General features: G+C 49.2%; 1 protein-coding gene across 2 annotated transcripts in view; it reads left to right on the top strand.

The window, feature by feature from the left end:
* Positions 1-20,145, top strand: part of LOC140460514 (uncharacterized) — a 44,684-nt gene extending 24,539 nt beyond the window's left edge. Inside the window, exons 1-2 of one of the 2 annotated variants that reach the window (XM_072555098.1) lie at positions 12,256-12,395; positions 18,456-20,145. In XM_072555098.1, the coding sequence (XP_072411199.1) occupies positions 18,860-19,576 (717 nt within the window). In that variant the 5' untranslated portion in view covers positions 12,256-12,395; positions 18,456-18,859 and the 3' untranslated portion in view covers positions 19,577-20,145. Of the gene's footprint in view, positions 1-12,255; positions 12,396-18,455 lie in introns of those variants that run through there. The other variant, XM_072555097.1, reaches the window with a different exon arrangement.
* The last annotated feature ends 2,156 nt before the right edge of the window (positions 20,146-22,301 follow it).

The raw sequence follows: 22,301 nt of genomic DNA, 5'->3' as shown, positions 1-22,301 counted from the left end.
AGAGAGGGAGAGGGGCGCAGGCAGGCAGAGGGAGTAGAAAGAGAGGGGGTGCAGGCAGGCAGAGAGAGAGAGGGGGCGCAGGAAGGCAGGCAGAGAGACAGAGGGGGTCGTAGGCAAGCTGAGAGAGAGAGAGGAGCGCAGGCAGGCAGGGAAAGAGAGTGGTGCAGGCAGGCAGATAGAGAGAGAGAGGGGCTCAGGCAGGTTGAGAGAGAGGGGCACAAACAGGCAGGCAGGGAGAGAGAGAGAGGCGCAGGCAGGCAGAGAGAGAGGGGTGCAGACAGGCAGAGAGAGAGAGAGAGGGGCTCAGGCAGGTTGAGAGAGAGGGGCACAGCCAGGCAGGCAGGGAGAGAGAGAGGGGTGCAGGCAGAGAGAGAGAGAGAGAGAGAGGTGCAGGCAGGCAGAGAGAGAGGGGTGCAGGCAGGCAGAGAGAGAGAGAGAGAGAGAGGGGGGCTCAGGCAGGCAGTGAGCGGGGGATGGCAGGCAAGCAGAGAGAGAGAGAGGGGTGCAGGCAGGCAGAGAGAGAGAGAGGGGTGCAGGCAGAGAGAGAGAGAGAGAGAGAGACGCAGGCAGAGAGAGAGAGAGAGAGAGAGAGAGAGAGAGACGCAGGCAGAGAGAGAGAGAGAGAGAGAGAGAGAGAGAGAGAGACGCAGGCAGAGAGAGAGAGAGAGACGCAGGCAGAGAGAGAGAGACACGCAGGCAGAGAGAGAGAGAGAAAGAAAGAGAGAGAGAGATGCAGGCAGAGAGAGAGAGAGGAGCAGGCAGGCAGAGAGACAGGGGTGCAGGCAGGCAGAGGGAGAGGGGCTCAGGCAGGCAGTGAGCGGTGGATGGCAGGCAAGCAGAGAGAGAGAGAGAGAGAGGGGTGCAGGCAGGCAGCGAGCGAGGAGGGGGTGCAGGCAAGCAGAGAGAGAAAGAAGGAGGGGCTCAGGCAGGCAGAAAGAGAGAGAGAGGGGCACAGGCAGAGAGAGAGAGAGAGGGCGCTGGCAGGCAGGCAGGCAGAGAGAGGGAGAGGGGCGCAGGCAGGCAGAGGGAGGGAGAGGGGCGCAGGAAGGCAGGCTGAGAGAGAGAGAGGCGCAGGTAGGCAGAGAGAGAGGGGGTGCAGGCAGACAGAGAGAGGGAGAGGGGTGCAGGCAGGCAGAGGGAGTAGAAAGAGAGGGGGGTGCAGGCAGGCAGAGAGAGGGAGAGGGGCGCAGGAAGGCAGGCTGAGAGAGAGAGAGAGGTGCAGGTAGGCAGAGAGAGAGAGGGGCGCAGGCAGGCAGAGAGAGAGGGGGTGCAGGCAGGCAGAGAGAGGGAGAGGGGTGCAGGCAGGCAGAGTGAGTAGAAAGAGAGGGGGGTGCAGGCAGGCAGAGAGAGAGAGGGGGCGCAGGAAGGCAGGCTGAGAGAGAGAGAGAGAGAGAGAGAGGCGCAGGTAGGCAGAGAGAGAGAGGGGTGCAGGCAGGCAGGGAGAGAGAGTGGTGCAGGCAGGCAGAGAGAGAGGGGGACTCAGGCAGGCAGAGAGAGAGAGAGAAGGGGCGCAGGCAGGTTGAGAGAGGGGGCACAGACAGGCAGGCAGGGAGAGAGAGAGAGGCGCAGGCAGGCAGAGAGAGAGGGGTGCAGGCAGGCAGAGAGAGAGAGAGGGGCTCAGGCAGGCAGTGAGCGGGGGATGGCAGGCAAGCAGAGAGAGAGAGAGAGGGGTGCAGGCAGGCAGAGAGAGAGAGAGAGGGGGGTGCAGGCAGAGAGAGAGAGACGCAGGGAGAGAGAGACGCAGGCAGAGAGAGAGAGACACAGGCAGAGAGAGAGAGAGAGAGAGAGAGAGACGCAGGCAGAGAGAGAGAGAGAGAGAGATGCAGGCAGAGAGAGAGAAAGAGAGAGGAGCAGGCAGGCAGAGAGAGGGGTGGAAGCAGACAGAGAGCGAGGGGGGCACATGCAGGCAAGCAGAGAGAGAGAGGCGCAGGCAGGCAGAGAGAGAGGGAGGCAGGTAGAGAGAGAAGGGTGCAGGCAGGCAGACAGAGGGACGCAGGCAGGTAGAGAGAGAGGGAGGCAGGTAGAGAGAGAGGGACACAGGCAGGCAGAGAGAGGGACGCAGGCCGGTAGATGGAGAGGGAGGCAGGTAGAGAGAGAGGGGTGCAGGCAGGCAGAGAGAGGGACGCAGGCAGGCAGAGAGAGAAAGGGGTGCAGGCAGGCAGAGAGAGAGAGAAGGAGGGGCGCATGCAGGCAGAGAGAGAGAGGCGCAGGCAGGCAGGGAGAGAGAGAGAGGGGCGCAGGCAGAGAGAGAGAGAGAGAGACGCAGGCAGAGAGAGAGAGAGAGAGAGAAAGAGAGAGAGAGAGAGAGAGAGAGATGCAGGCAGAGAGAGGAGCAGGCAGGCAGAGAGAGAGGGGCTCAGGCAGGCAGTGAGCGGTGGATGGCAGGCAAGCAGAGAGAGAGAGAGAGGGGTGCAGGCAGAGAGAGACAGAGAGAGAGGGGTGCAGGCAGGCAGAGAGAGAGAGAGAGAGAGAGGGGTGCAGGCAGAGAGAGAGAGAAAGAGAGAGGAGCAGGCAGGCAGAGAGAGGGGTGGAAGCAGACAGAGAGCGAGGGGGGCACATGTAGGCAAGCAGAGAGAGAGGGACGCAGGCAGGCAGAGAGAGAAAGGGGTGCAGGCAGGCAGGGAGAGAGAGAGAGGGGCGCAGGCAGGCAGAGAGAGAGGGGGACTCAGGCAGGCAGACAGAGAGACGGGCACAGGCAGGCAGAGAGAGAGAGGGATGCAGGCAGGCAGAGAGAGAGAGGGGGGATGCAGGCAGGCAGAGAGAGAGAGGGGGGATGCAGGCAGGCAGCGAGAGAGAGAGAGAGAGAGAGAGAGAGGGCGCAGGCAGGCAGAGAGAAAGAGAAAGAGAGAGGGCGCAGGCAGGCAGAGAGAGAGAAAGACACACATGCAGGGGGGCAGAGAGACAGACTGACAGGGAGAGACTGCCTCAGTGCCAACACCCTGCAGCTTGCAGAAAGGTTAACACTTTGTAATCTGGTTTGAATGCACATTCGCCTGGGTCTGACACTGAAATCACAGGGGAAGCCCCTGCTGAAGAACACAAACTATGGTCTCAAATAGGGTACTCCCTCCACACCCAAACCAAAATCTGGGTGACCCCTGCTGGACTGGTTTGTGTTCCTTCTTTGCTGCTGCCTATTTTAGTTGATTATGTGCATTATTGTACACACTTGGGCAGGGAGGGAATGGTTAATACTCTGTTACAAACTTGGTGGCACCTGGATTTTCAGAAAGCAGCTAGGAAAAGAGCTGAAGTGTGTTTAACTTGTAAATTTTAATTTGATCTTTCTGTCTTTCACTACACTCTTTCTTACCTTTCTTTCACTAACTCTGTTTGATTGGGCCTGATAACCTCTAGTAAACGGGAATTACACTTTAATGCTTTTCTGTATACACAGTAGGTCAACCACTCCAGCTGCTGAGTATGTGCCCATTATCCCCATCCATCCCGAACCCGTACCAAGCGAGACCTTATGGAGTTTGAGCAACTTGCAGCTTTCTTTCCCCCTGCCTTTGGAACTGCTTAACTGGAAATCAAAGTCACCCTGTAGACAATCTTGTGCTTGGCTCAGTTCACTGTTGTGGCCCTCCTCGCCAGTGATCTCCCAGATGCTGAGATTTCCCATTCCTGATGAAACCCCTGATGATGATTCCCAATTGCTGGAGTCTTCTGCCCCTGTCCTTACTGAACCCGAGGACTATATGTCTGATCTCCAACCACCACCCCTGGCTCTGGGTATAATTCCTCTTTTGCTGATGCCCATAATCTCTGATTTTTAATAAAAAAGGAGGCATTGTGGGAGAATTTGAACAAAATTCATAAAACTGCATGGAAGCCATTTTCTCACAAAGCAATGTTTGCAGAAAAATGTAGCCTGTTAACATAATGCTGTCTGAGCCCTGGCTAAGGAATTCTGTTTTGATAGCCTGACCTTGCAGCTGCGGGCTGTCTCTGCTCCTCAGGCCATTAGACTGTGCTGCTTCATAGAATGATGGATTGGTTCTCTCTGTCCCTTATCGGTAATTCGAGCCTAGCTGGACCTGCAGTATAAGATAACATTCAGATTTGTAGACATTAAGAAACGTAGGTCTGGACAATGTATGCGAAACTTACGACTGCCCCTCAGTTGTATAATTAATGGAAAGTGGGGCTTGTGATTTACCATAAGACTTGTAACATTCTGTATTACATTAGAATACATTAGACTTTGTTTTGAACTAAGAGGAACTCCCCATGGCAACAAATAAAGCTAGTTAATTGCTCAAGGTCTCCTCTCCTGACGACTTTGCTTTAAACGATTTGACACACGAGTTACTTTGCCCCAACAGTACTAATAGTTACATCGAAGGGAGAGAGAATTCCTCAAGTAGGGCACTCTCAGAATCCTGGGAGACCCCTATTTCTGGTTTACTTCCTAATGAACAAACATTAAGCGTTTATTTATTTCTGATTTTGTTTCATTTTTCTTGTTTGATTCCCTGCTGTGACTACACTCTTGTCTGGATGGGTGACAGGCTGAGATTGTGGGTTGGCTTTCGATTAACTGAATGTTTTCTTGTTCTGGAAGCTGTAAAACAGGCGTGAAAGCTTCTACAGAAGTCCAGAAAGGTTGAGGACAGACCGACATCTTACTCTGTGGGAACAGGGAGATCAGAGGACAGAGAAATCAGGCCCTGAAATCCGAGCAGACACCAGACTACCGTGTGATCTGTGCTTTGATTAGCAGTGCCAACCCTCTGTCTTTACCGAGCTTCCCATCTGACTCCCCCCTCAATATTCAGGATCCAATCCTTGCCATCCTGAAGCCATGTCTCTGTAAGGAGTCTCAGACCATAATTATTCATTTCAATATGTGCAGTTACTTCAATCACTTTTGTTACAATGCGGCACACATTCAGACTCACCATGTATTGTTTCAGGTTTTGTGATCTTTATAATCCAGTTTTGATTGCTGGTATATTTACTCTCCTTGTCCCTTTCTTTGTTCTCTGATGTTCATTTTCCACATCACTACATTACTCACCGGCCTTGATTTGGATTGGCCATCATGTCCAGGGACGTGCAGGTTAGGTGGGTGAGCCATGGGAAATGCAGGGTTATAGTTTCACAGTAATAGAAGCAGGGGTAGACCATTTTGCCCATCCAGCCTGCTCTGCCATTCATTAAGATCATGGCTGATCTATCCATTGTCTGAGCTCCTCCTCCCTGCATTGTCCCAATTACCCTTAATTCCCAGACTCAACAGAGATACTCGGCCTTGCAACTGTACTGCTACCTGATAATTTCCGAATTATTACCTAATTATTTACTTGCATGGGAATATTCTTCTCTTTGCAAGGACCTATTGTATACTTATCAGCTACTAACCAACATTGTCCAGACACTGCGTCGCTGGGCAAAGTGACTTAGTTTGCTCAAATTCCTGCAATTAACAGTTTACTAATTGTTAAATGACTGTAACCTATATAATCACACAACTCTCTGTTTCTCGTCGGAGTGACTTGTGACTATTAGGTCGACTTGGCTCTCCCCGTGAGCTCCCGAATAAACAGTCAATAACTCAAGGTTTGTGAGTCATGATTACGTATCCAATACTTATTGGACTACTACGAGCAAGTCACTCACAGCATAATCCACTTCCATCCCCAACATGGATCAAGAGGCCATCCTTTTTTGCCAGACAAGTGAATGTATCAAGCTCAGGAAACAAAGCCTGTCAAACATTAACAGGCACAGATCTAAACCAACCTTTTCCAGAGTCTGTCCCTTCACCTCGATTGACTTTCTTTTTCCCTCAGCTCCTACAAACTAACAGCTGAACCCAAGGATGAGAAAAGAGAGTGCGGTACTCCCAGATGTTAAACAGAGGAAGGAAGTTGCAGTCTGGACTGAAGCTCAATCTTCATTCAGAGAGAGAGAGGAGCAACAGCAGCTTCAGAAGCTCATGGTCGACGATATCTCATGCTCAGAAGATATTTGGTGGGGGAGGGGGGGGGTGTTCTGATTGGCAGGAGGACCAGGCCCCTTCCAGTCCTCCAGGGTTTCCATAAAATTGGTTTCCCCATCCATCAGAACGACGGGGTGCGGGGCCCCATTTCGATCTCACACATGCGCAACATGAACACTGTTCACGGTAAATAGAGCGATATCTGGTTCGCAAGGGATTGTGGGAAGTATAGCAGCCATTAAAAAGATGAAATCAAGGGTCCTTTATGCCGTTTTAACCGTCCTTTTTCATGTGTTGGTGACGAATGCGTCAATAGCTAATCTTTAATCGATTTTCGATTGATACACTGAGTGAAAGACCACAGATGTTTAACTCTCTTTTTCCAGTATAATGCTCTTTATCTGTCCTCAAATAAGGATCAAATCAAAGCCCGACATCTGTTCCTCCTGAACGTTGACTTTTTTTCAATTTGCAGGTTCCATCCCTCCGTTTCAACCATTTATTAAAAGTTACTCATGGTGAATGGGCATCGCTGGATAACCAGCATTTAGTTCCCCTTGAGAAGGTGATGGTGACCCGCCTTCTTCAACTGCTGTGATCCATAATGGTACGGTGACCCACAATGTCCTTAGGGAGTAAATTCCAGGATTTAGACCCAGGGACACTGAGGGAACAACAATATATTTTCAAGTTAAGATGGTGAGTGGCTTGGAGGGGTACTTGCAAGAGGTTGTGTTCCCAAGTATCTGTTGCTCTGATCCTTCTAGTTAGAAGTGGTTGTTGGTTTGGAAGGCATTTTCTAAGGATCTTTGGTGAATTTCTGTGTTGGGTCTTGTAGATCATACACACTACTGCTTCTGAACAGTGGGGCAGAGGAAGTGAATGTATGTGGAGATGGTGCCAAACAAGCAGGCGACTTTGTCCTGGATGGTATCAAGCTTTTTGAATGTTGTTGAAGCTGCACCCATCCAAGCTGGTGGGAGAGGATTCCATTACACTGCTGACTTTGTCTTGTAGAAGATGGACAGGGTTTGGGGAGTCACTGTATTCCTGACCTGTTGCCTTCTCTTGTTGCCATTGTGTCTGTGATTAGGCTAGTTGAGTTTCTGGGTAAAAACAATGACTGCAGATGCTGAAAACCAGATTCTGGATTAGTGGTGCTGGAAGAGCACAGCAGTTCAGGTAGCATCTGAGGAGCAGTAAAATCGATGTTTTGGGCAAAAGCCCTTCATCAGGAATACAGGCAGAGAGCCTGAAGGGTGGACAGATAAGTGCGAGGAGGATGCGGGTGGGGAGAAAGTAGCATAGAGTACAATAGGTGAGTGGGGGAGGGGATGAAGGTGATAGGTCGGGAGTGGATAGGTGGAAAAGAAGATAGACAGGTAGGACAAGTCATGGGGACAGTGCTGAGCTGGAAGTTTGGAACTGGGGTGAGGTGGGGGAAGGGGAAATGAGGAAACTGTCGAAGTCCACATTGATGCCCTGAGGTTGAAGTGTTCCGAGGCGGAAGATGAGGCATTCTTCCTCCAGGCGTCTGGTGGTGAAGGAGCGGTGGTGAAGGAGGCCCAGGACCTCCATGTCCTCAGCAGAGTGGGAGGGGGAGTTGAAATGTTGGGCCACAGAGCGGTGTGGTTGATTGGTGCGGGTGTCCTGGAGATGTTCCCTAAAGTGCTCTGCTAGGAGGTGTCCAGTCTCCCCAATGTAGAGGAGACCGCATCGGGAGCAATGGATACAATAAATGATATTGGTGGATGTGCAGGTAAAACTTTGATGAATGTGGAAGGCTCCTTTAGGGCCTTGGATGGAGGTGGGGGAGGAGGTGTGGGCACAGGTTTTGCAATTCCTGCGGTGGCAGGGGAAGGTGCCAGGATGGGAGTGTGGGTTGAAGGAGGGCGTGGACCTGACCAGGTAGTCATGGAGGGAACGGTCTTTGCGGAAGGTGGAAAGGGGTGGGGAGGGAAATATATCCCTGATGGTGGGGTCTGTTTGGAGGTGGCGGAAATGTCAGCGGATGATTTGGTTAATGCGAAGGTTGGTAGGGTGGAAGCTGATCACCAGGGGCATTCTGTCCTTGTTACAGTTGGAGGGGTGGGGTCTGAGGGCGGAGGTGCAGGATGTGGATGAGATGCGTTGGAGGGCATCTTTAACCACGTGGGAAGGGAAATTATGGTCTCTAAAGAAGGAGGCCATCTGGTGTGTTCTGTGGTAGATCTGGTCCTCCTGGGAGCAGATACGGCAGAGGCGGAGGAGTTGGGAATACAGGATGGCATTTTTGCAGGATGTAAGATGGGAAGAGGTGTAGTCCAGGTAGCTGTGGGAGTCGGTGGGTTTGTAAATAATGTTGGTATCAAGTCGGTCGTCAATAATGGAGATGGAGAGGTTTAGGAAGGGGAGGGAGTGTCAGAGATGGTCCAGGTAAATTTAAGGTCAGGGTGGACTGTGTTGGTGAAGTTGATAAATTGCTCAACCTCCTCACGAGAGCACGAGGTGGCGCCAATGCAGTCATCAATGTAGCGGAGGAAGAGGTGGGGAGTGGTGCCGGTGTAATTATGGAAAATCGACTGTTCTCCATGGCCACAAAGAGACAGGCATAGCTGGGGCCCATATGGGTGCCCATGGCTACCCCTTTGGTCTGGAGGAAGTGGGAGGATTCGAAGGAGAAATTGTTAAGGGTGAGGACCAGTTCAGCCGAACGAATGAGAGTGTCGGTGGAAGGGTACTGTTGGGGACATTTGGAGAAGAAGAAACGGAGGGCTTGGAGCCCCTGATCATAGCGGATGAAGGTGTAGAGGGATTGGATACCCATGGTGAAGATGAGGCATTGGGGGCCGGTGAAACAGAAGTCTTGGAGGAGGTGGAGGGTGTGGGTGGTGTCTCAAACATATGTGGGGAATTCCTGGAATGGGGGATAGGACAGTGTTGAGGTAGGTAGAAATGAGTTCAGTGGGGCAGGAGCATGCTGAGACGATGGGTCGGCCAGGGTGGTCAGGCTTGTGGATCTTGGGAAGGAGGTAGAACCAGGCAGTGCAGGGTTGCCAGACTATAAGGTTGGAAGCTGTGGGTGGGAGATTTCCTGAGGTGATGAGGTTCTGTGTCGTCTGGGAGATGATGGTTTGGTGATGGGGGTGGGGTCATGGTCGAGGGGGTGGTAGGAAGAGGTGTCCTCGAGTTGGCGTTTGGCTTCAGCGGTGTAGAGGTCAGTGCGCCACAATACCACTGCGCCCCCTTTATCTGCTGGCTTGATGGTGAGGTCAGGATTGGAGCAGAGGGATTGGAGGGCTGCGTGTTGTGAGGGTGAGAGGTTGGAGGAGGGGAGGGGGGTAGACAGGTTAAGGCGGTTAATGTCCCGGCGGCAGTTGGAAATGAAGAGGTCGAAAGCGGGTAATAGGCGTTTGCGAGGTGTCCAGGTAGATGCATGTGTGTTCGAGGTGGGCAAAGGGGTCCTCAGAAGGTGGAAGGGAGTCCTGATTGTGAAAATAAGCTCGGAGGCAGAGGCGGCGGAAGAAGTATTCGACATCACAGCATGTATTAAATTCATTGATGTGTGGACGGAGGGGGATGAAGGTGAGTCCTTTGCTGAGGACTGATCGTTCGTCCTCAGTGAGTTTGTGGTCAATGGACAGTGGGGTATTTAGTGACAGTAACACTGTTGAATATCATGGGGCAGTGGCAGATGATCTCTTTTGGGGATGAGTCATTGTTTGGCATTGGCATGGCATACATGTTACTTGTCACTCATCAGCCCATTGGATATTGTTAAGATCTTGTTGCATTTCAAACTGAACTGCTTCAGTTTATGAGGAGTTGTGAATCGTGCTGAACATTGTGCAATTATTGGCAAATATTTCCACCTCTGACCTTATGATGGAGGATGGTCATTGATGAAGATGGTTGAGCCTAAGACACTACCCTATGAATTCCTGAAGAGACGTTCTGGAACTGTGATGACTGACCTCCAACAACCACAGCCATCTCTCTATGTGCCAGGTATCCCTGAACAATTCAGATACACAACAATATTTCAAAACTAATTGAAGGAATACATATGAGACACCTCTCTTCTGGGAGTCTCCAGTGCAAGTTTTTCTGTTCCAGAAACAATTTGATAAGTGTTGACTTTCATTAACCTTGTTGATCTTGGCCACACGCAGTGCCCCCATCCATTCTCCCCACCACCCACAGCTCCCACTGTCCATTCCCCCCGCCAACAACAGCACCCCTTGACCATTCTCTCTCCATCCCCAGCTTCTTGTCCATTCTCCCTCTATACTTCAAACAACCTGTCCATTCTCTCTCATGCAACCCTCTGCACCCCTGTCATTTCATTCCTCACCCTGTTGCTGTCCTGTCCGTCTGCCCCCATCTATTCTCTTCCCACACCCTCTGTCCCATTTCTATTCTTCCAGGCCTCCACCACCTCCTCTCTATCCATTCTCTCTCTCTCCCTCCCTCAACCATCTGCCACTCCCCGTATCATTCTCTCTCCCCTGTTGTGGGGAAAAACACCAGGCTCGGAGTCAGAATTGAGGTTCAATGACAGAGTTTATTGCACAAGGAAATACCGGGGCTCCGGGGAGAGAAAGACCCCAACAGCACAGTGTCAGCTGCGAGTCTTCTCTCGACCCGGAGCACACGTCAAGAAACTTTTATACATCTTGTGATACAATCGGTCAGGAATGAGATTATTGTCTTTGTAATATGATTTGTTTATGGTAATCATTGTAGAATTGTTGATAGTTTCGATACAGTCTTTGTCAGTTCCAGCACAGCCTTTGTTAATTTCCGCACAGTCGTTGTCAGTTTCAGTGCAGACATTGTCCATTTCAATGTCTGCATGGAAATCCATTGTTGTAGTAATGGGCGCTAATTGCTCTTCCTGAGAAGGGGGATTCCTGCAGCCCTGGCTATTAGCATTTGGTATTGAGTCTGTATCAAGCTGTTAGCACTTCTATAAGAGGTGTTGGCTGGACCCAGACACTTCGGCGGGCAGTGTTCATTACTCATGTGTATTGTCTCCCCCACCCGCCTTAAACTAATCAACTGGGTTGTGAGTCCATTGTGCTGGTATTCTGGTGGCCCCAGGCAGTGTCTGTATCAGCTCTGCGGTTTCTCTCCGTATTGTGATCCAGCGGCCATCTCGTGTGTCAAGTTGGTCAACTGATGGCTCAGTGGCCATCTTGTGTATCCGTGTGCATAGTGTCACCCTGCCCTGTGCCATCTCCCACTTCTTCACCACGCCCACTTTCTTTCCCCCGCCCAGTCTATCAACCCCACTTATTCTCTCTCTCTGTACCCCCTAGTCTCTCTACCCCCACCCTCTGCCCCCGTCCATTTTCTCTCTCTCTGTCCCCCATCCACTCGGTCTCTTTTCTCCCCAGCCCCCACCACACCCGTCCTTTCTTGAGCCTCGAACCAGCTTTGACCGCTGTATCAAGCCCTTCAAAGGACAGAGAGAGAAAAAATAGATGGTGATGACTCTGCTTGGGAGTCGGGAGGGGTGAGAAATGGCTGATCTTCAAAATTGAGAATACCTAAAATGATATATTCAGAAACATTGTTAAAGTCAGAAAGCATGTTCAAGTTTTTAAAAGAGCTGCTGAAATCTTTCTGAAACTTTCACTGAAATAAGCACAGTCAGGCCACAGCTCAGGACAGGCTGGAAGGGGTGGATGGCCTAGTCCTAGTCTTGTGAAGTTGGTTCCAACTATCTAGAAATAGCGTCACAGAGCACAGAAACATACCCTTCGGTCTATACCAACCAGATATTCTAAATTAATCTAATGACCAATTTTCCAGTATTTCGCCCCTTATCCCTCTGAATCTGTCCTATTCATATCTCCATCCAGATGCATTTTAAATATTATCATTATACTAGCCTCCACCACTTCCTCTGGCAGCTCATTCCATACACGCACCACCCTCTGTGCAAACCTCAGAAATCTTTTCCCTCTCACCCGAAACCCATGTAATCCAGTTCTGGTCTCGCCCCCCAACCTGGGGAAAAGACATACAAAAGTTGAGTAGCCAGACAGAATGCAAAAGCAATACAATGTCGAATCACAGTGAAAAACAAATTGTGCCTATACCCCTTTTTTCCTATTGGCATTTGGACTCTTAAAATCTGACAGGAACACCAGCATCCCCAGTGAACATAGTACGCATGTTTTCCAGTGTCAGCACCACAGTGCGCATGCCCAGCATTGTCAGCAAAATTCAGGGCATGCTCATCGCTTTCCGCAAAAAATGGCGCGCGACCTTCCTTTGATGGTCCAATAGGGAACCCTGGAGGACTAGAACGAAATTGGTCCTCCTGCCAATCAGAGCCACTGCATTGTCTGAATGCTGAAGTTAGACCATGAGTTTCTGAAGCTGCTACTCCTGCACATCTCTTTCTGAATCAACATTGAACTTCACCCAGACTGCAAATTCCTTCCTTTGTGTAAGATCTGTGAGTACGGCACTCTCTTTTCTCGCCCCCTTTGCCATTTCTATTTCTTTCCGGAGTTCAATTGTTGACTTGCATCAACTGAAAGGAAAGGGAGTGATCCCAGGGAGGGGACGGACTATGGAAACGTGTTCCAGGTCTGTGTCTCAATTGGCAAAATAGACAGACAGGAGGCTGGAAGGGCACAGCAAACAAGGCAGCATCAGGAAGTGGAAAAGTCGATGTTTCGGGTGCAAGCCTTCTTCAGGACTAGGGGTGGGTGCTGGGGCAGGGGCAGGGGCTGGGGCTAAAGTGGGGATAGGTGAAGAGAGGGAGAGGGTATGGCCTGGTTAGTCAAATGGGGGAACAAATCAGGTTGGTGGCAGGAAGGAGTGGAAATGAGGGGCATGGATCTGAGAAGAGAGTCGGGGGTGTAAAGGCAGGTTATTTGAAATTGGAGAACTCAATGTTGAGTCCTGCAGGCTGTAGGCTGCCCGGGGGGGGGGGGGGGGGGGGGGGGGGGTGATGGGATGTTGTTCCCCCAATTTGCAGTTTGGTTCGTTGTGGTAATAGAGGAAGCCTAAGATGTTCTTGTTAGGAAGGGACTGGGAAGGGGAATTAAAACGGGAGGTCCGGACAACCTCTGCAGACCTGGCTGTGACGCTCGGTGAACTGTTTCCACAGTTTACGCTCGGTCTCCCCGATGTAGAGAAGACCACAATTTACAAACACGTGGCAAATGCAGTATCTCAATGTGAAGTTATAGCCATTGCTGTGAAACAAAAAGCAGAAAGGAGATGTATTGTTTAAATGGTGATATATTGGGATGTGGAGAAAGTCAGAACTACAGATGCTGGAGATTAGAGTCAAAGTTTGGGGCTGGAAAAAGGACCAGGAGACTCGACATTTTGGTTCCGAGCACTTCATCAGGAATGATGTGTGGATGTGCAAAGGGGCCTCAGCATCCTTCTACACCATTCACTGCCAGTTGAGTTCAGAAGTGGTGATATCTTCCTGCAGTTAGGGGGTCATTGAAAATATTCAAGGCTGAGTTCATGTGAATTTTGAACAACAAAGAAGTGGATGTTTCTGGGGGAAGGCAAGAAAATGGTTTTAAGACCAATACAGAACTGTTGTAAAGTTATACAGCATAGAAACAGACCCTTCAGTCCAACTAATCCATGCTGAATATATTCACAAACTAAACTAGTCCCACCTGCCTGTGTTTGGCCCATATCCCTCTGAACCTTTCCTATTCATGTACTTATCCAAATGCCTTTTAAACGTTGTTACTGTACCTGCATCCACCACCGTGTCTGGACATTCATTCCACACACAAACCACTCACAGTGTTTAAAACAAAAAGGTGCCCCTCCTGCCTTTTTAAAGTCTTTCTCCTCTCACCTTCAAATTTGCTGCCTAATCTTCATACCCCCACCTTAGGGAAAGGATACCCAGCGGTCACCTCATCTCTGTCCCTTGTGATTTTATAAACCTGTCAGGTCACCTCCAAACCTCCTGTGATCCAGTGAACAAGTCCCAACCTATTCATCTCGATGGTTGTGAATCTGCTGATAATCTGTTGAATGTTGGTGCTGGCTTGAAAGACCAAATGGCCTATTCCTGCTTCCAATTCTCTCACACTGTGTCCAGGACAGCAAGAGAACATAAGACATCGGAGCAGAAATTGGACCATTCAAGGTCTGCTCTGCCGTTCAATCATTGCTGATAGGTTCCTCAGCTACATTTGCCCACTTTGCCTCTGTAACCCTCCATTGTCTTGATACTCAAGAACGTCTCTATCTCAGTCTTAAATATCCTCAGTGACCTGGCCTCCACAGCCTTCTGTGGCAGTGAATTCCATAGATTCACCACTCTCTGGCTGAAGACGTTTCTCCTTACCTCCATTCTGAAAGGTCTTTCCTTTACTCTAAGGCTGTGCCCACTGATTCTAGTCTCTCCAACCAATGGAAACACCTTCCCAACTTCCACTCTGTCCAGGCTGTTCAGTATTCTTTGTTTCAATCAGAATGCCCCCGAGTGTGGGCCTGTTAATCAGCATGGCCCAGACCCTTTAGGATGAGGTACAGCAGGGATTACGTTGAGCAAACTGAGAATGTCTGGGGTGGAGATTTTCAACTTCAAGGGAATAAGAGAGGAAAGAGAGTTCACTATGAATGAGAATTGATCAGGTGGGCTGATGGGCCAAGGTGTGGCAGTTTAGTTTAGAGAAATGTGTGGTTTGCATTTTGGTCAAGCAATCCAGGCAGGACTGACACAGTTAAGGAGGATGTTGCAGAACAAAGAGACCTTGGAGTGCAGGTTCATAGTTCCTTGAATCACTGGTAGACAGGATAGTGAAGGAGGCATTTGGTAGGCTTTCCTTTATTGGTCAGAGCAGAGAGTACAGGAATTTGGAGGTCATGTTGGAGCTGTGTAGGACATTGGTTAGTCCACGTTTGGAAGACTACATTCATTGCTGGTCTCCCTGTTATAGGAAAGATGTTGTGAAACTTTGAAAGGGGTTGGAAAAGATTTAAAAGGCTTCTGTCAGAGTTGGAGGGTTCGAGTAACAGGGAGAAGCTGAAATGGCTGGGGATATTTTCCCTAGAGCATTGGAGGCTGAGGGGTGACCTTATAGACTTTCGTAAGGGGAATGGATAGGGTGAATACCCAAGTTACTTTCGCCAAAGTAGAAAAATCAAAGACTAGAAAGTATATGTTTGAGGTGAGGGGGAATTTTAAAAGGCATTTGGATGGGTACATGAAAAGGAAGGGTTTTGAGGGGTATGAGCCACATGCAGGCAAATTGGATTAGGTTGATTTAGGATATTTGTTTGGCTGGACAACTTGGACCAAAGGGTCTGTTTCCATGCTGCATGACTCTAATCTTCTTTGGTGAAAGCAGAAGTGTGATTGTGAAGGCTAGAGTTTCAGAACAGCTTTCAAAGATTTTTTGCCCTTAATGGGAGCAGAAGACGTTACAATGAAATTTTGCATTTGTGAGACAGCAACCGAGTGAGTGGGTACATCTGAGGTTTTGGTGGAAAGTGGAATATCATTGCAACTTTACCCTATCTAGTCATTTCTGCTGGCAACTGAAACCAGGCTCAAGATTAGGAGGAGTAAATTTAAGACAGAGAGGAGGAGGAACTGCTTTTCCTGGAGAGTAGTGAATCTTTGGAATTCTCTGTCCCAAGGAATTAAGGCTAGTTGGGACAATGAAGGGAGGGGAGGACCAGAGACAATGGATAGATCAGCTGTGATCTTAATTAATGGCGGAGCGGCTGGGCGGGCCAAATGGCCTACTCCTGCTTCTATTACTCTGAAACTGTGACCCTGCATTTCCCATGGCTAACCCACCTAACGTGCACGTCCCTGGACATTATGGCCAATCCAAATCAAGACTGGTGAGTAATGTAGTGATGTGGAAAATGAACATCAGAGAACAATTGAAAGGGACAAGGAGAGTAAATATACCAGCAATCAAAACTGGATTCTAAAGATCACAAAAATTGATCCTAAAAATGGTGTGTCTGAATGTGTGCTGCATTGTGACAAAAGTGAATGAATTGACTACACACATTGAAGAGAATAATTGCGATCTGACACTCCCTACAGAGACATGGCTTCAGGATGACAAGGATTGGATCCTGAATATTGAGGGTGTCCTCAAATGGGAAGCTAGGTAAAGGTGGAGGGTTGGCACTGCTAATCAAAGCACTGATCACAGGGTAGTCTGGTGTCAGCTCAGATTTCAGGTCCTGATTTCTCTGTCCTCTGTTCTCTTCTACACCTTCCGGAACAATAAAACATTCAGTCAATCAAGCCCCAACCCACAATCTCCCAGCCTGTCAACCATCCAGGCACAGTGTAGTCACAGCAGGGAATCAAACAAGAAAAATGAAACCAAATTTGAAATAAATAGGTGCTTGTGTTTAATGTTTGTTCATTAGGAAGTAAACCAGAAATGGGGATCACCCAGGATTCTTATACTGCCCTACTTGAGGAATTCTCTTTCCCCTTATATCTAACTATTAGTACCCAGCTATGATTTACAACAATGCTTACCCCAACAGAAGGCATATAGTCTCAAATAGACAGAGACATACAGGATGGAAATAGACATTTTCTCTCTCTCATGTGCGTGCACACACACACATTCACTCCCGTGGACTTGTTTGTGTATGTTTGCAGAATTATATTTGCAGAGCTGGGCTAAAGTGTCACTTTTTGTTATAAAACTTTAAGTTCTCTTGAGAAGGTGCCTTCCAGGTGGTTCTGGGATTTGCATGTTAATGATACCTGCAACCCATTCGAAAAGATGAAATTCTTCACAATCCAGGTTTGTTTAACAGGTCATTTCAGTGGCAGGACACTGTTGTGTTTTTCCATAAATTCTATGTCTTATGACCTTATTCTCCACAACCACCTAATGAAGGAGCAGCGCTCCAAATGCTAGTGCTTCCAAACAAACCTGTTGGTCTACAAACTGGTGTTGTGTGATTTTTAACTTTATCCATTTTAGGGGGTGATTTCCTATACTAAATTATCTATAGTGTGTAGGGATGTGCAGGTTAGGGTGGATTGGCAGTTCTAAATTACCCATAGTGCCCAGGGATGTGCAGGTTAGGGTGGATTGGCAGTTCTAAATTACCCATAGTGCCCAGGGATGTGCAGGTTAGGTGTATTAGTCAGGAGAATTAATATTGAGCAATGGTTGAGGGTGAGTTACCCTTTGGAGGGTGGGTGTGGACTCATTGGGCCGAGTGGCCTGCTTCCACACTTGGGATTCTCTGAAGGGAAGGAATTCCTGCAAACTGCAGGGCATCACAATGCGGAAGTGGCCCTGTCAGTTTCAGAGTGAAACTCCCTCCCTCTGGACAACTGTTCATCCTGGGAAGGAGAGGATGGGGGGGAATCTGTTCACTTGTAGCAGCTGGAGTGAATCCAGTGAGGGAGCAGACTCTGCAAACTCTTAATTACTTGGGCCAGGAGGGACGGAAGGATGGGGTGGGGCTGTTTTCCCCAGAGTCTGAAGGGTGACATTACAGACTTTTTATAGAATCCTGAGGGGTATGGATAGGGTCAATACTCAAGGTCTTTTCCTTTGGATGGGGGAAGTCCAGAATGAGAGGGTAATAGGTTTCGGGTGAGGGCGGTGGAGTGGGGGGAGGTATGGGGGATGTAAAAGAGATTTCAGGGGCAAATTTCTTTTTATGGAGAGGGTGGCGCAGCTATGGAATGAGCTGCCAGAGGAGGTGGTGGGGTCTAGTACAATTTCAACAGTTAAAAAGCATGTGGATAGGCGTATGAATACGAAGGGTTCAGTGGATCGGGGCCAAGTGACGGTACATGCTACTGGAGTCATAGAGATGTACAGCATGAAACAGACCTTTCAGTCCAACTTGTTCTTGCCGAACAGATAGCCAACCCAATTTAGTCCAGGTGCCAGTCCATATTGGGGCCAAGTCTTGGCAAATATGACTAGATTAATTTACGATACCTGGTCAGCTCAGACAAGTTGGGCCAAAAGGCCTGTTTCTGTGCTGTATGACTAATTGTCTTCGGTGAAAGCAGAAGTGTGGTTGTGAAGACTGGACTTTCAGAGCAGCTTTCAAAGATGTTTTGCTCTGACTGGGAGCAGAAGAGTTTCACTGAGGTGTGTCGGTGTTAATGCCTTGATGTCTCAATTTGCTCCCACCTTCCTGGGGACCTTAACCATTTTTGTTCCACAAATAGCTGCTTTGCAGGTTATCCCATGAATTGACACACTTGTATTTGCTTCCCAGAATCAGACCTGCTCACTGTCAACTGTATCCCAGTGTTGTGGAGTTATCCAAAATGCAGAGAGATGTCAGTCTTGACGTTTTTGCTTTTCTGCCCCTGTAAGAATCAGCACCTTCAGGGGAATTAGTTAGAGCGGAGTGAGAACAGGTGGGGTGGGGGGGGGAAGAGAGTGGGATTGTGCTTTCAATTTTGTGGAATAACAAAAGAAAAGAATATTCCACAGAAAGTAGAATTCCTCGTTCAGAATTTCTACCCTGCACTGACAGTGATGGCTTTTGTAATCTCTTTTTACAGAGTATTTGAAGATCTGATGACGGAAGTTTCAAAATGAACAGATGAAGGGCTTATGCCTGAAACTCTCTCCTGCTCCTCAGATGCTGCTTGACCTGCTGTACTTTTCCAGCGCCACACTTTTCGAATCTCACTCACCAGCGTCTGCAGTCCTCACTTTGACGTCAATGTCTGACAGTCACTCAGTCCATCGGGACCACAACAATTTTCAAGTATGATTCTATGAGAAGGAGCAAAGTTTTTTGGTTCCTGTCTCAGTACGTTTTCAGCATCAGTGGGACTGGATGAGAGACCCTACCATTGCAGTGCACTGAGTGTGTAGCCTGAAGCAGTTATACGGTCTGGGAAGAGGAATTCACGGTGGGGAGAGCCTCCGCACATGTTAGTGTGCAGCTGAAGCTTCGGCCATGGAGAAACCCGAGGAATCCCGCCCCGAGGAGAAACCATGGAAATGTGGCGACTGCGGAAAAGGCTTCCGTTTCCCATCTGCCCTGGAGATTCATCGGCTCAGCCACACTGGGGAGTGGCCGTTCCCCTGCCCTGTCTGCGGGAAGGGCTTCAGCGATTCCACTAACCTCCAGATCCACCAGCGTGTCCACACGGGGGAGAGGCCCTTCAGCTGCCCTGAGTGCGGGAAGGCCTTCAGCAATTCCTCCCACTTGGTGAGGCACCAGCGAGTCCACACGGGGGAGAGGCCGTTCACCTGCTCTCAGTGTGGGAAGGGCTTCATCTGCTCCTACCACATGCTGAGGCACCAGCGGGTCCACACGGGAGAGAGGCCGTTCACCTGCTCTCAGTGCGGGAAGGGCTTCACTTGCTCCTCCCACCTGCGGAGCCACCAGCGTGTCCACACCGGGGAGAGGCCCTTCAGCTGCACCGAGTGCGGGAAGGCCTTCAGGAATTACACTAGCCTGCTGAGGCACCGGCAGCTCCACACGGGGGAGAGGCCATTCCCATGCCACGAGTGCGGGAAGGCCTTCAGCAATTCCTCTGACCTGCTGAGGCACCGGCGGATCCACACAGGGGAGAGGCCCTTCAGCTGCACCGATTGCGGGAAGGCCTTCACCCGCTCCTCCCACCTGCGGAGCCACCAGCAGGTTCACGTGTCTTCGCAGGGGGATTGAAGGAATGACAGCCGAGTGCCATTATCAACTGGACTAACAACCCATTTCCGGGGATCCTGGGTTCGATTCCCACCATGACAGATGGTGCAATCAGAATTTGGTCATAAATCTGGAGTTCAGAATCTAACAATGAAACTATTTTTGGTGGGATGGGGGTGGAAGAAAACTTCCATCTGATTCACTCCGTTCTTTTTTTAGGGAAGGAAACTGTCATTGTGGGAGAAGATTCACTCAGTCGTCCCAGCTGCATCCTTTACCCGGTCTGGCCTACACGTGACTCCAGACCCACAGCAGTGTGGTTGACTCTACACTGCCCATCCAACTAACTTGGATACAGGATACGGGTTGAAATTGCTGAGTGAGGCAATACTTCCCCCGGGTTAAGGCTGTACCAAGGAAACAATTACAAAGGGACAACTTGGTGGTGACCAATAATGAAGAAAGTGAGGAGTTGCAGGGGATGTGTGCACTTTGACCTTGAGCTGTTTTTAAAAAAATGCTACTTTTTCTATGCCTTTCTGCTGGGAGATTCTGAAGCTGTAACAAAGTTGGGTCATAATAAAGATTACCTGAACTTCACACCGAGCTCAGACTCTCATTGAGAGCTTTGAACTGCAACAGGTTTTTGTTTTAAAACTGTTCATTTCTTACAAGTCAAAGTGAGAACTGCTGATGCTGGAGATCAGAATCAAGATGAGAGTGGTGCTGGTAAAGCACAGCAGGTCAGGCAGCGTCCGAGGAGCAGGAAAATCGACATTTCGGGCAAGGTTGATTTTCCAGGTCCTTGGATGCTGCCTGACCTGCTGTGCTCATTTCTGACAGCTTCCTGGACGATGTTTCCAATGTTGTGTATTGGTTCCAGCAGTCACTGAGTAGCCAGTATTGTTAGAAATTGTAAATGTTTCAGGAGTGCAGGTACTGCATCATCCCATTGTCATTATACAGTTTCCGGGCAGCACTGGGAGGTGTGGGCTGTGTCCACTGGAAACGATGTGGAGCTGCCGGTGTTAGACAATAGACAATAGACAATAGATGCAGGAGTAGGCCATTCTGCCCTTCGAGCCTGCACCGCCATTCAATATGATCATGGCTGATCATTCCTAATTAGTATCCTGTTCCAGCCTTATCTCCATACCCCTTGACTCCACTATCTTTAAGAGCTCTATCCAATTCTTTCTTAAAAGAATCCAGAGACTGGGCCTCCACTGCCCTCTGGGGCAGAGCATTCCACACAGCCACCACTCTCTGTGTGAAGTAGTTTCTCCTCATCTCTGTCCTAAATGGTCTACCCCGTATTTTTAAGTTGTGTCCTCTGGTTCGGCACTCCCCCATCAACGGAAATATGTTCCCTCCTGCCAGAGTGTCCAGTCCTTTCATAAGCCTATACGTTTCAATCAGATCCCCTCTCAGTCTTCTAAACTCAAGGGTATACAAGCCCAGTCGCTTCAGTCTTTCCGTGTAAGGCAATCCTGCCATTCCAGGAATTGACCTCGTGAACCTACGCTGCACTCCCTCAATAGCCAGAATGTCTTTCCTCAAATTTGGAGACCAGAACTGTACACAGTACTCCAGGTGTGGTCTCACCAGGGCCCTGTACAGCTGCAGAAGCACCTCTTTGCTTCTATACTCAATCCCTCTTGTTATGAAGGCCAGCATGCTATTAGCCTTCTTCACGACCTGCTGTACCTGCATGCTTGCCTTCATTGACTGGTGGACAAGAACACCCAGATCTCTCTGAACAGCCCCTTTACCTAATTTGATACCATTGAGGTAGTAATCTGCCTTCCTGTTCTTGCCACCAAAGTGGATAACCAGACATTTATCCACATTAAACTGCATCTGCCATGCATCTGCCCACTCACCTAACTTGTCCAGGTCACCCTGTAATCCCCTAACATCCTCATCACATTTCACCCTACCACCTAGCTTTGTGTCATCAGCAAATTTGCTAATGTTATTGCTGATACCATCTTCTATATCATTTACATATATTGTAAAAAGCTGCGGTCCCAGCACGGATCCCTGCGGTACCCCACTGGTCACTGCCTGCCATTTCGAAATGGAGCCGTTAATCACTACCCTTTGTTTCCTGTTAGCCAACCAATTCTCTATCCAATCTAGTACTTTGCCCCCAATCCCGTGCGCCCTAATTTTACTCACTAACCTCTTGTGTGGGACTTTATCAAAAGCTTTCTGAAAGTCCAGGTACACTACATCCACTGGATCTCCCTCGTCCATCTTCCGAGTTACATCCTCAAAAAATTCAAGAAGATTAGTCAAGCATGATTTCCCCTTCATAAATCCATGCTGACTCTGTCCTATCCTGTTACTATTATCCAGATGTGTCGTAATTTCATCCTTTATAATAGACTCCAGCATCTTTCCCACCACTGAGGTCAGACTAACTGGTCTATAATTTCCTGCTTTCTCCCGCCCACCCTTCTTAAAAAGTGGCACAACATTAGCCGCCCTCCAATCCTCAGGAACCAACCCCGATTCTATTGAACTCTGGAAAATAATCACCAGCGCATCCACGATTTCCCGAGCCACCTCCTTCAGTACCCTGGGATGCAGGCCATCAGGTCCCGGAGACTTATCAACCTTCAGACCTAACAGTCTCTCCAACACCAAATCCTGGCAAATAGAAATTCCCTTAAGTTCAGGTCCTTCAGCCACTGTTACCTCAGGGAGATTGCTTGTGTCTTCCCCAGTGAACACAGATCTG

This window comes from Chiloscyllium punctatum, chromosome 36 (genome assembly GCF_047496795.1).
Source record: "Chiloscyllium punctatum isolate Juve2018m chromosome 36, sChiPun1.3, whole genome shotgun sequence".
In the NCBI taxonomy this organism is placed as follows: Eukaryota; Metazoa; Chordata; class Chondrichthyes; order Orectolobiformes; family Hemiscylliidae; genus Chiloscyllium; species Chiloscyllium punctatum.
Note: the sequence above shows the minus strand (reverse complement) of the source record. Positions and strands in the feature narration are given on the sequence as shown.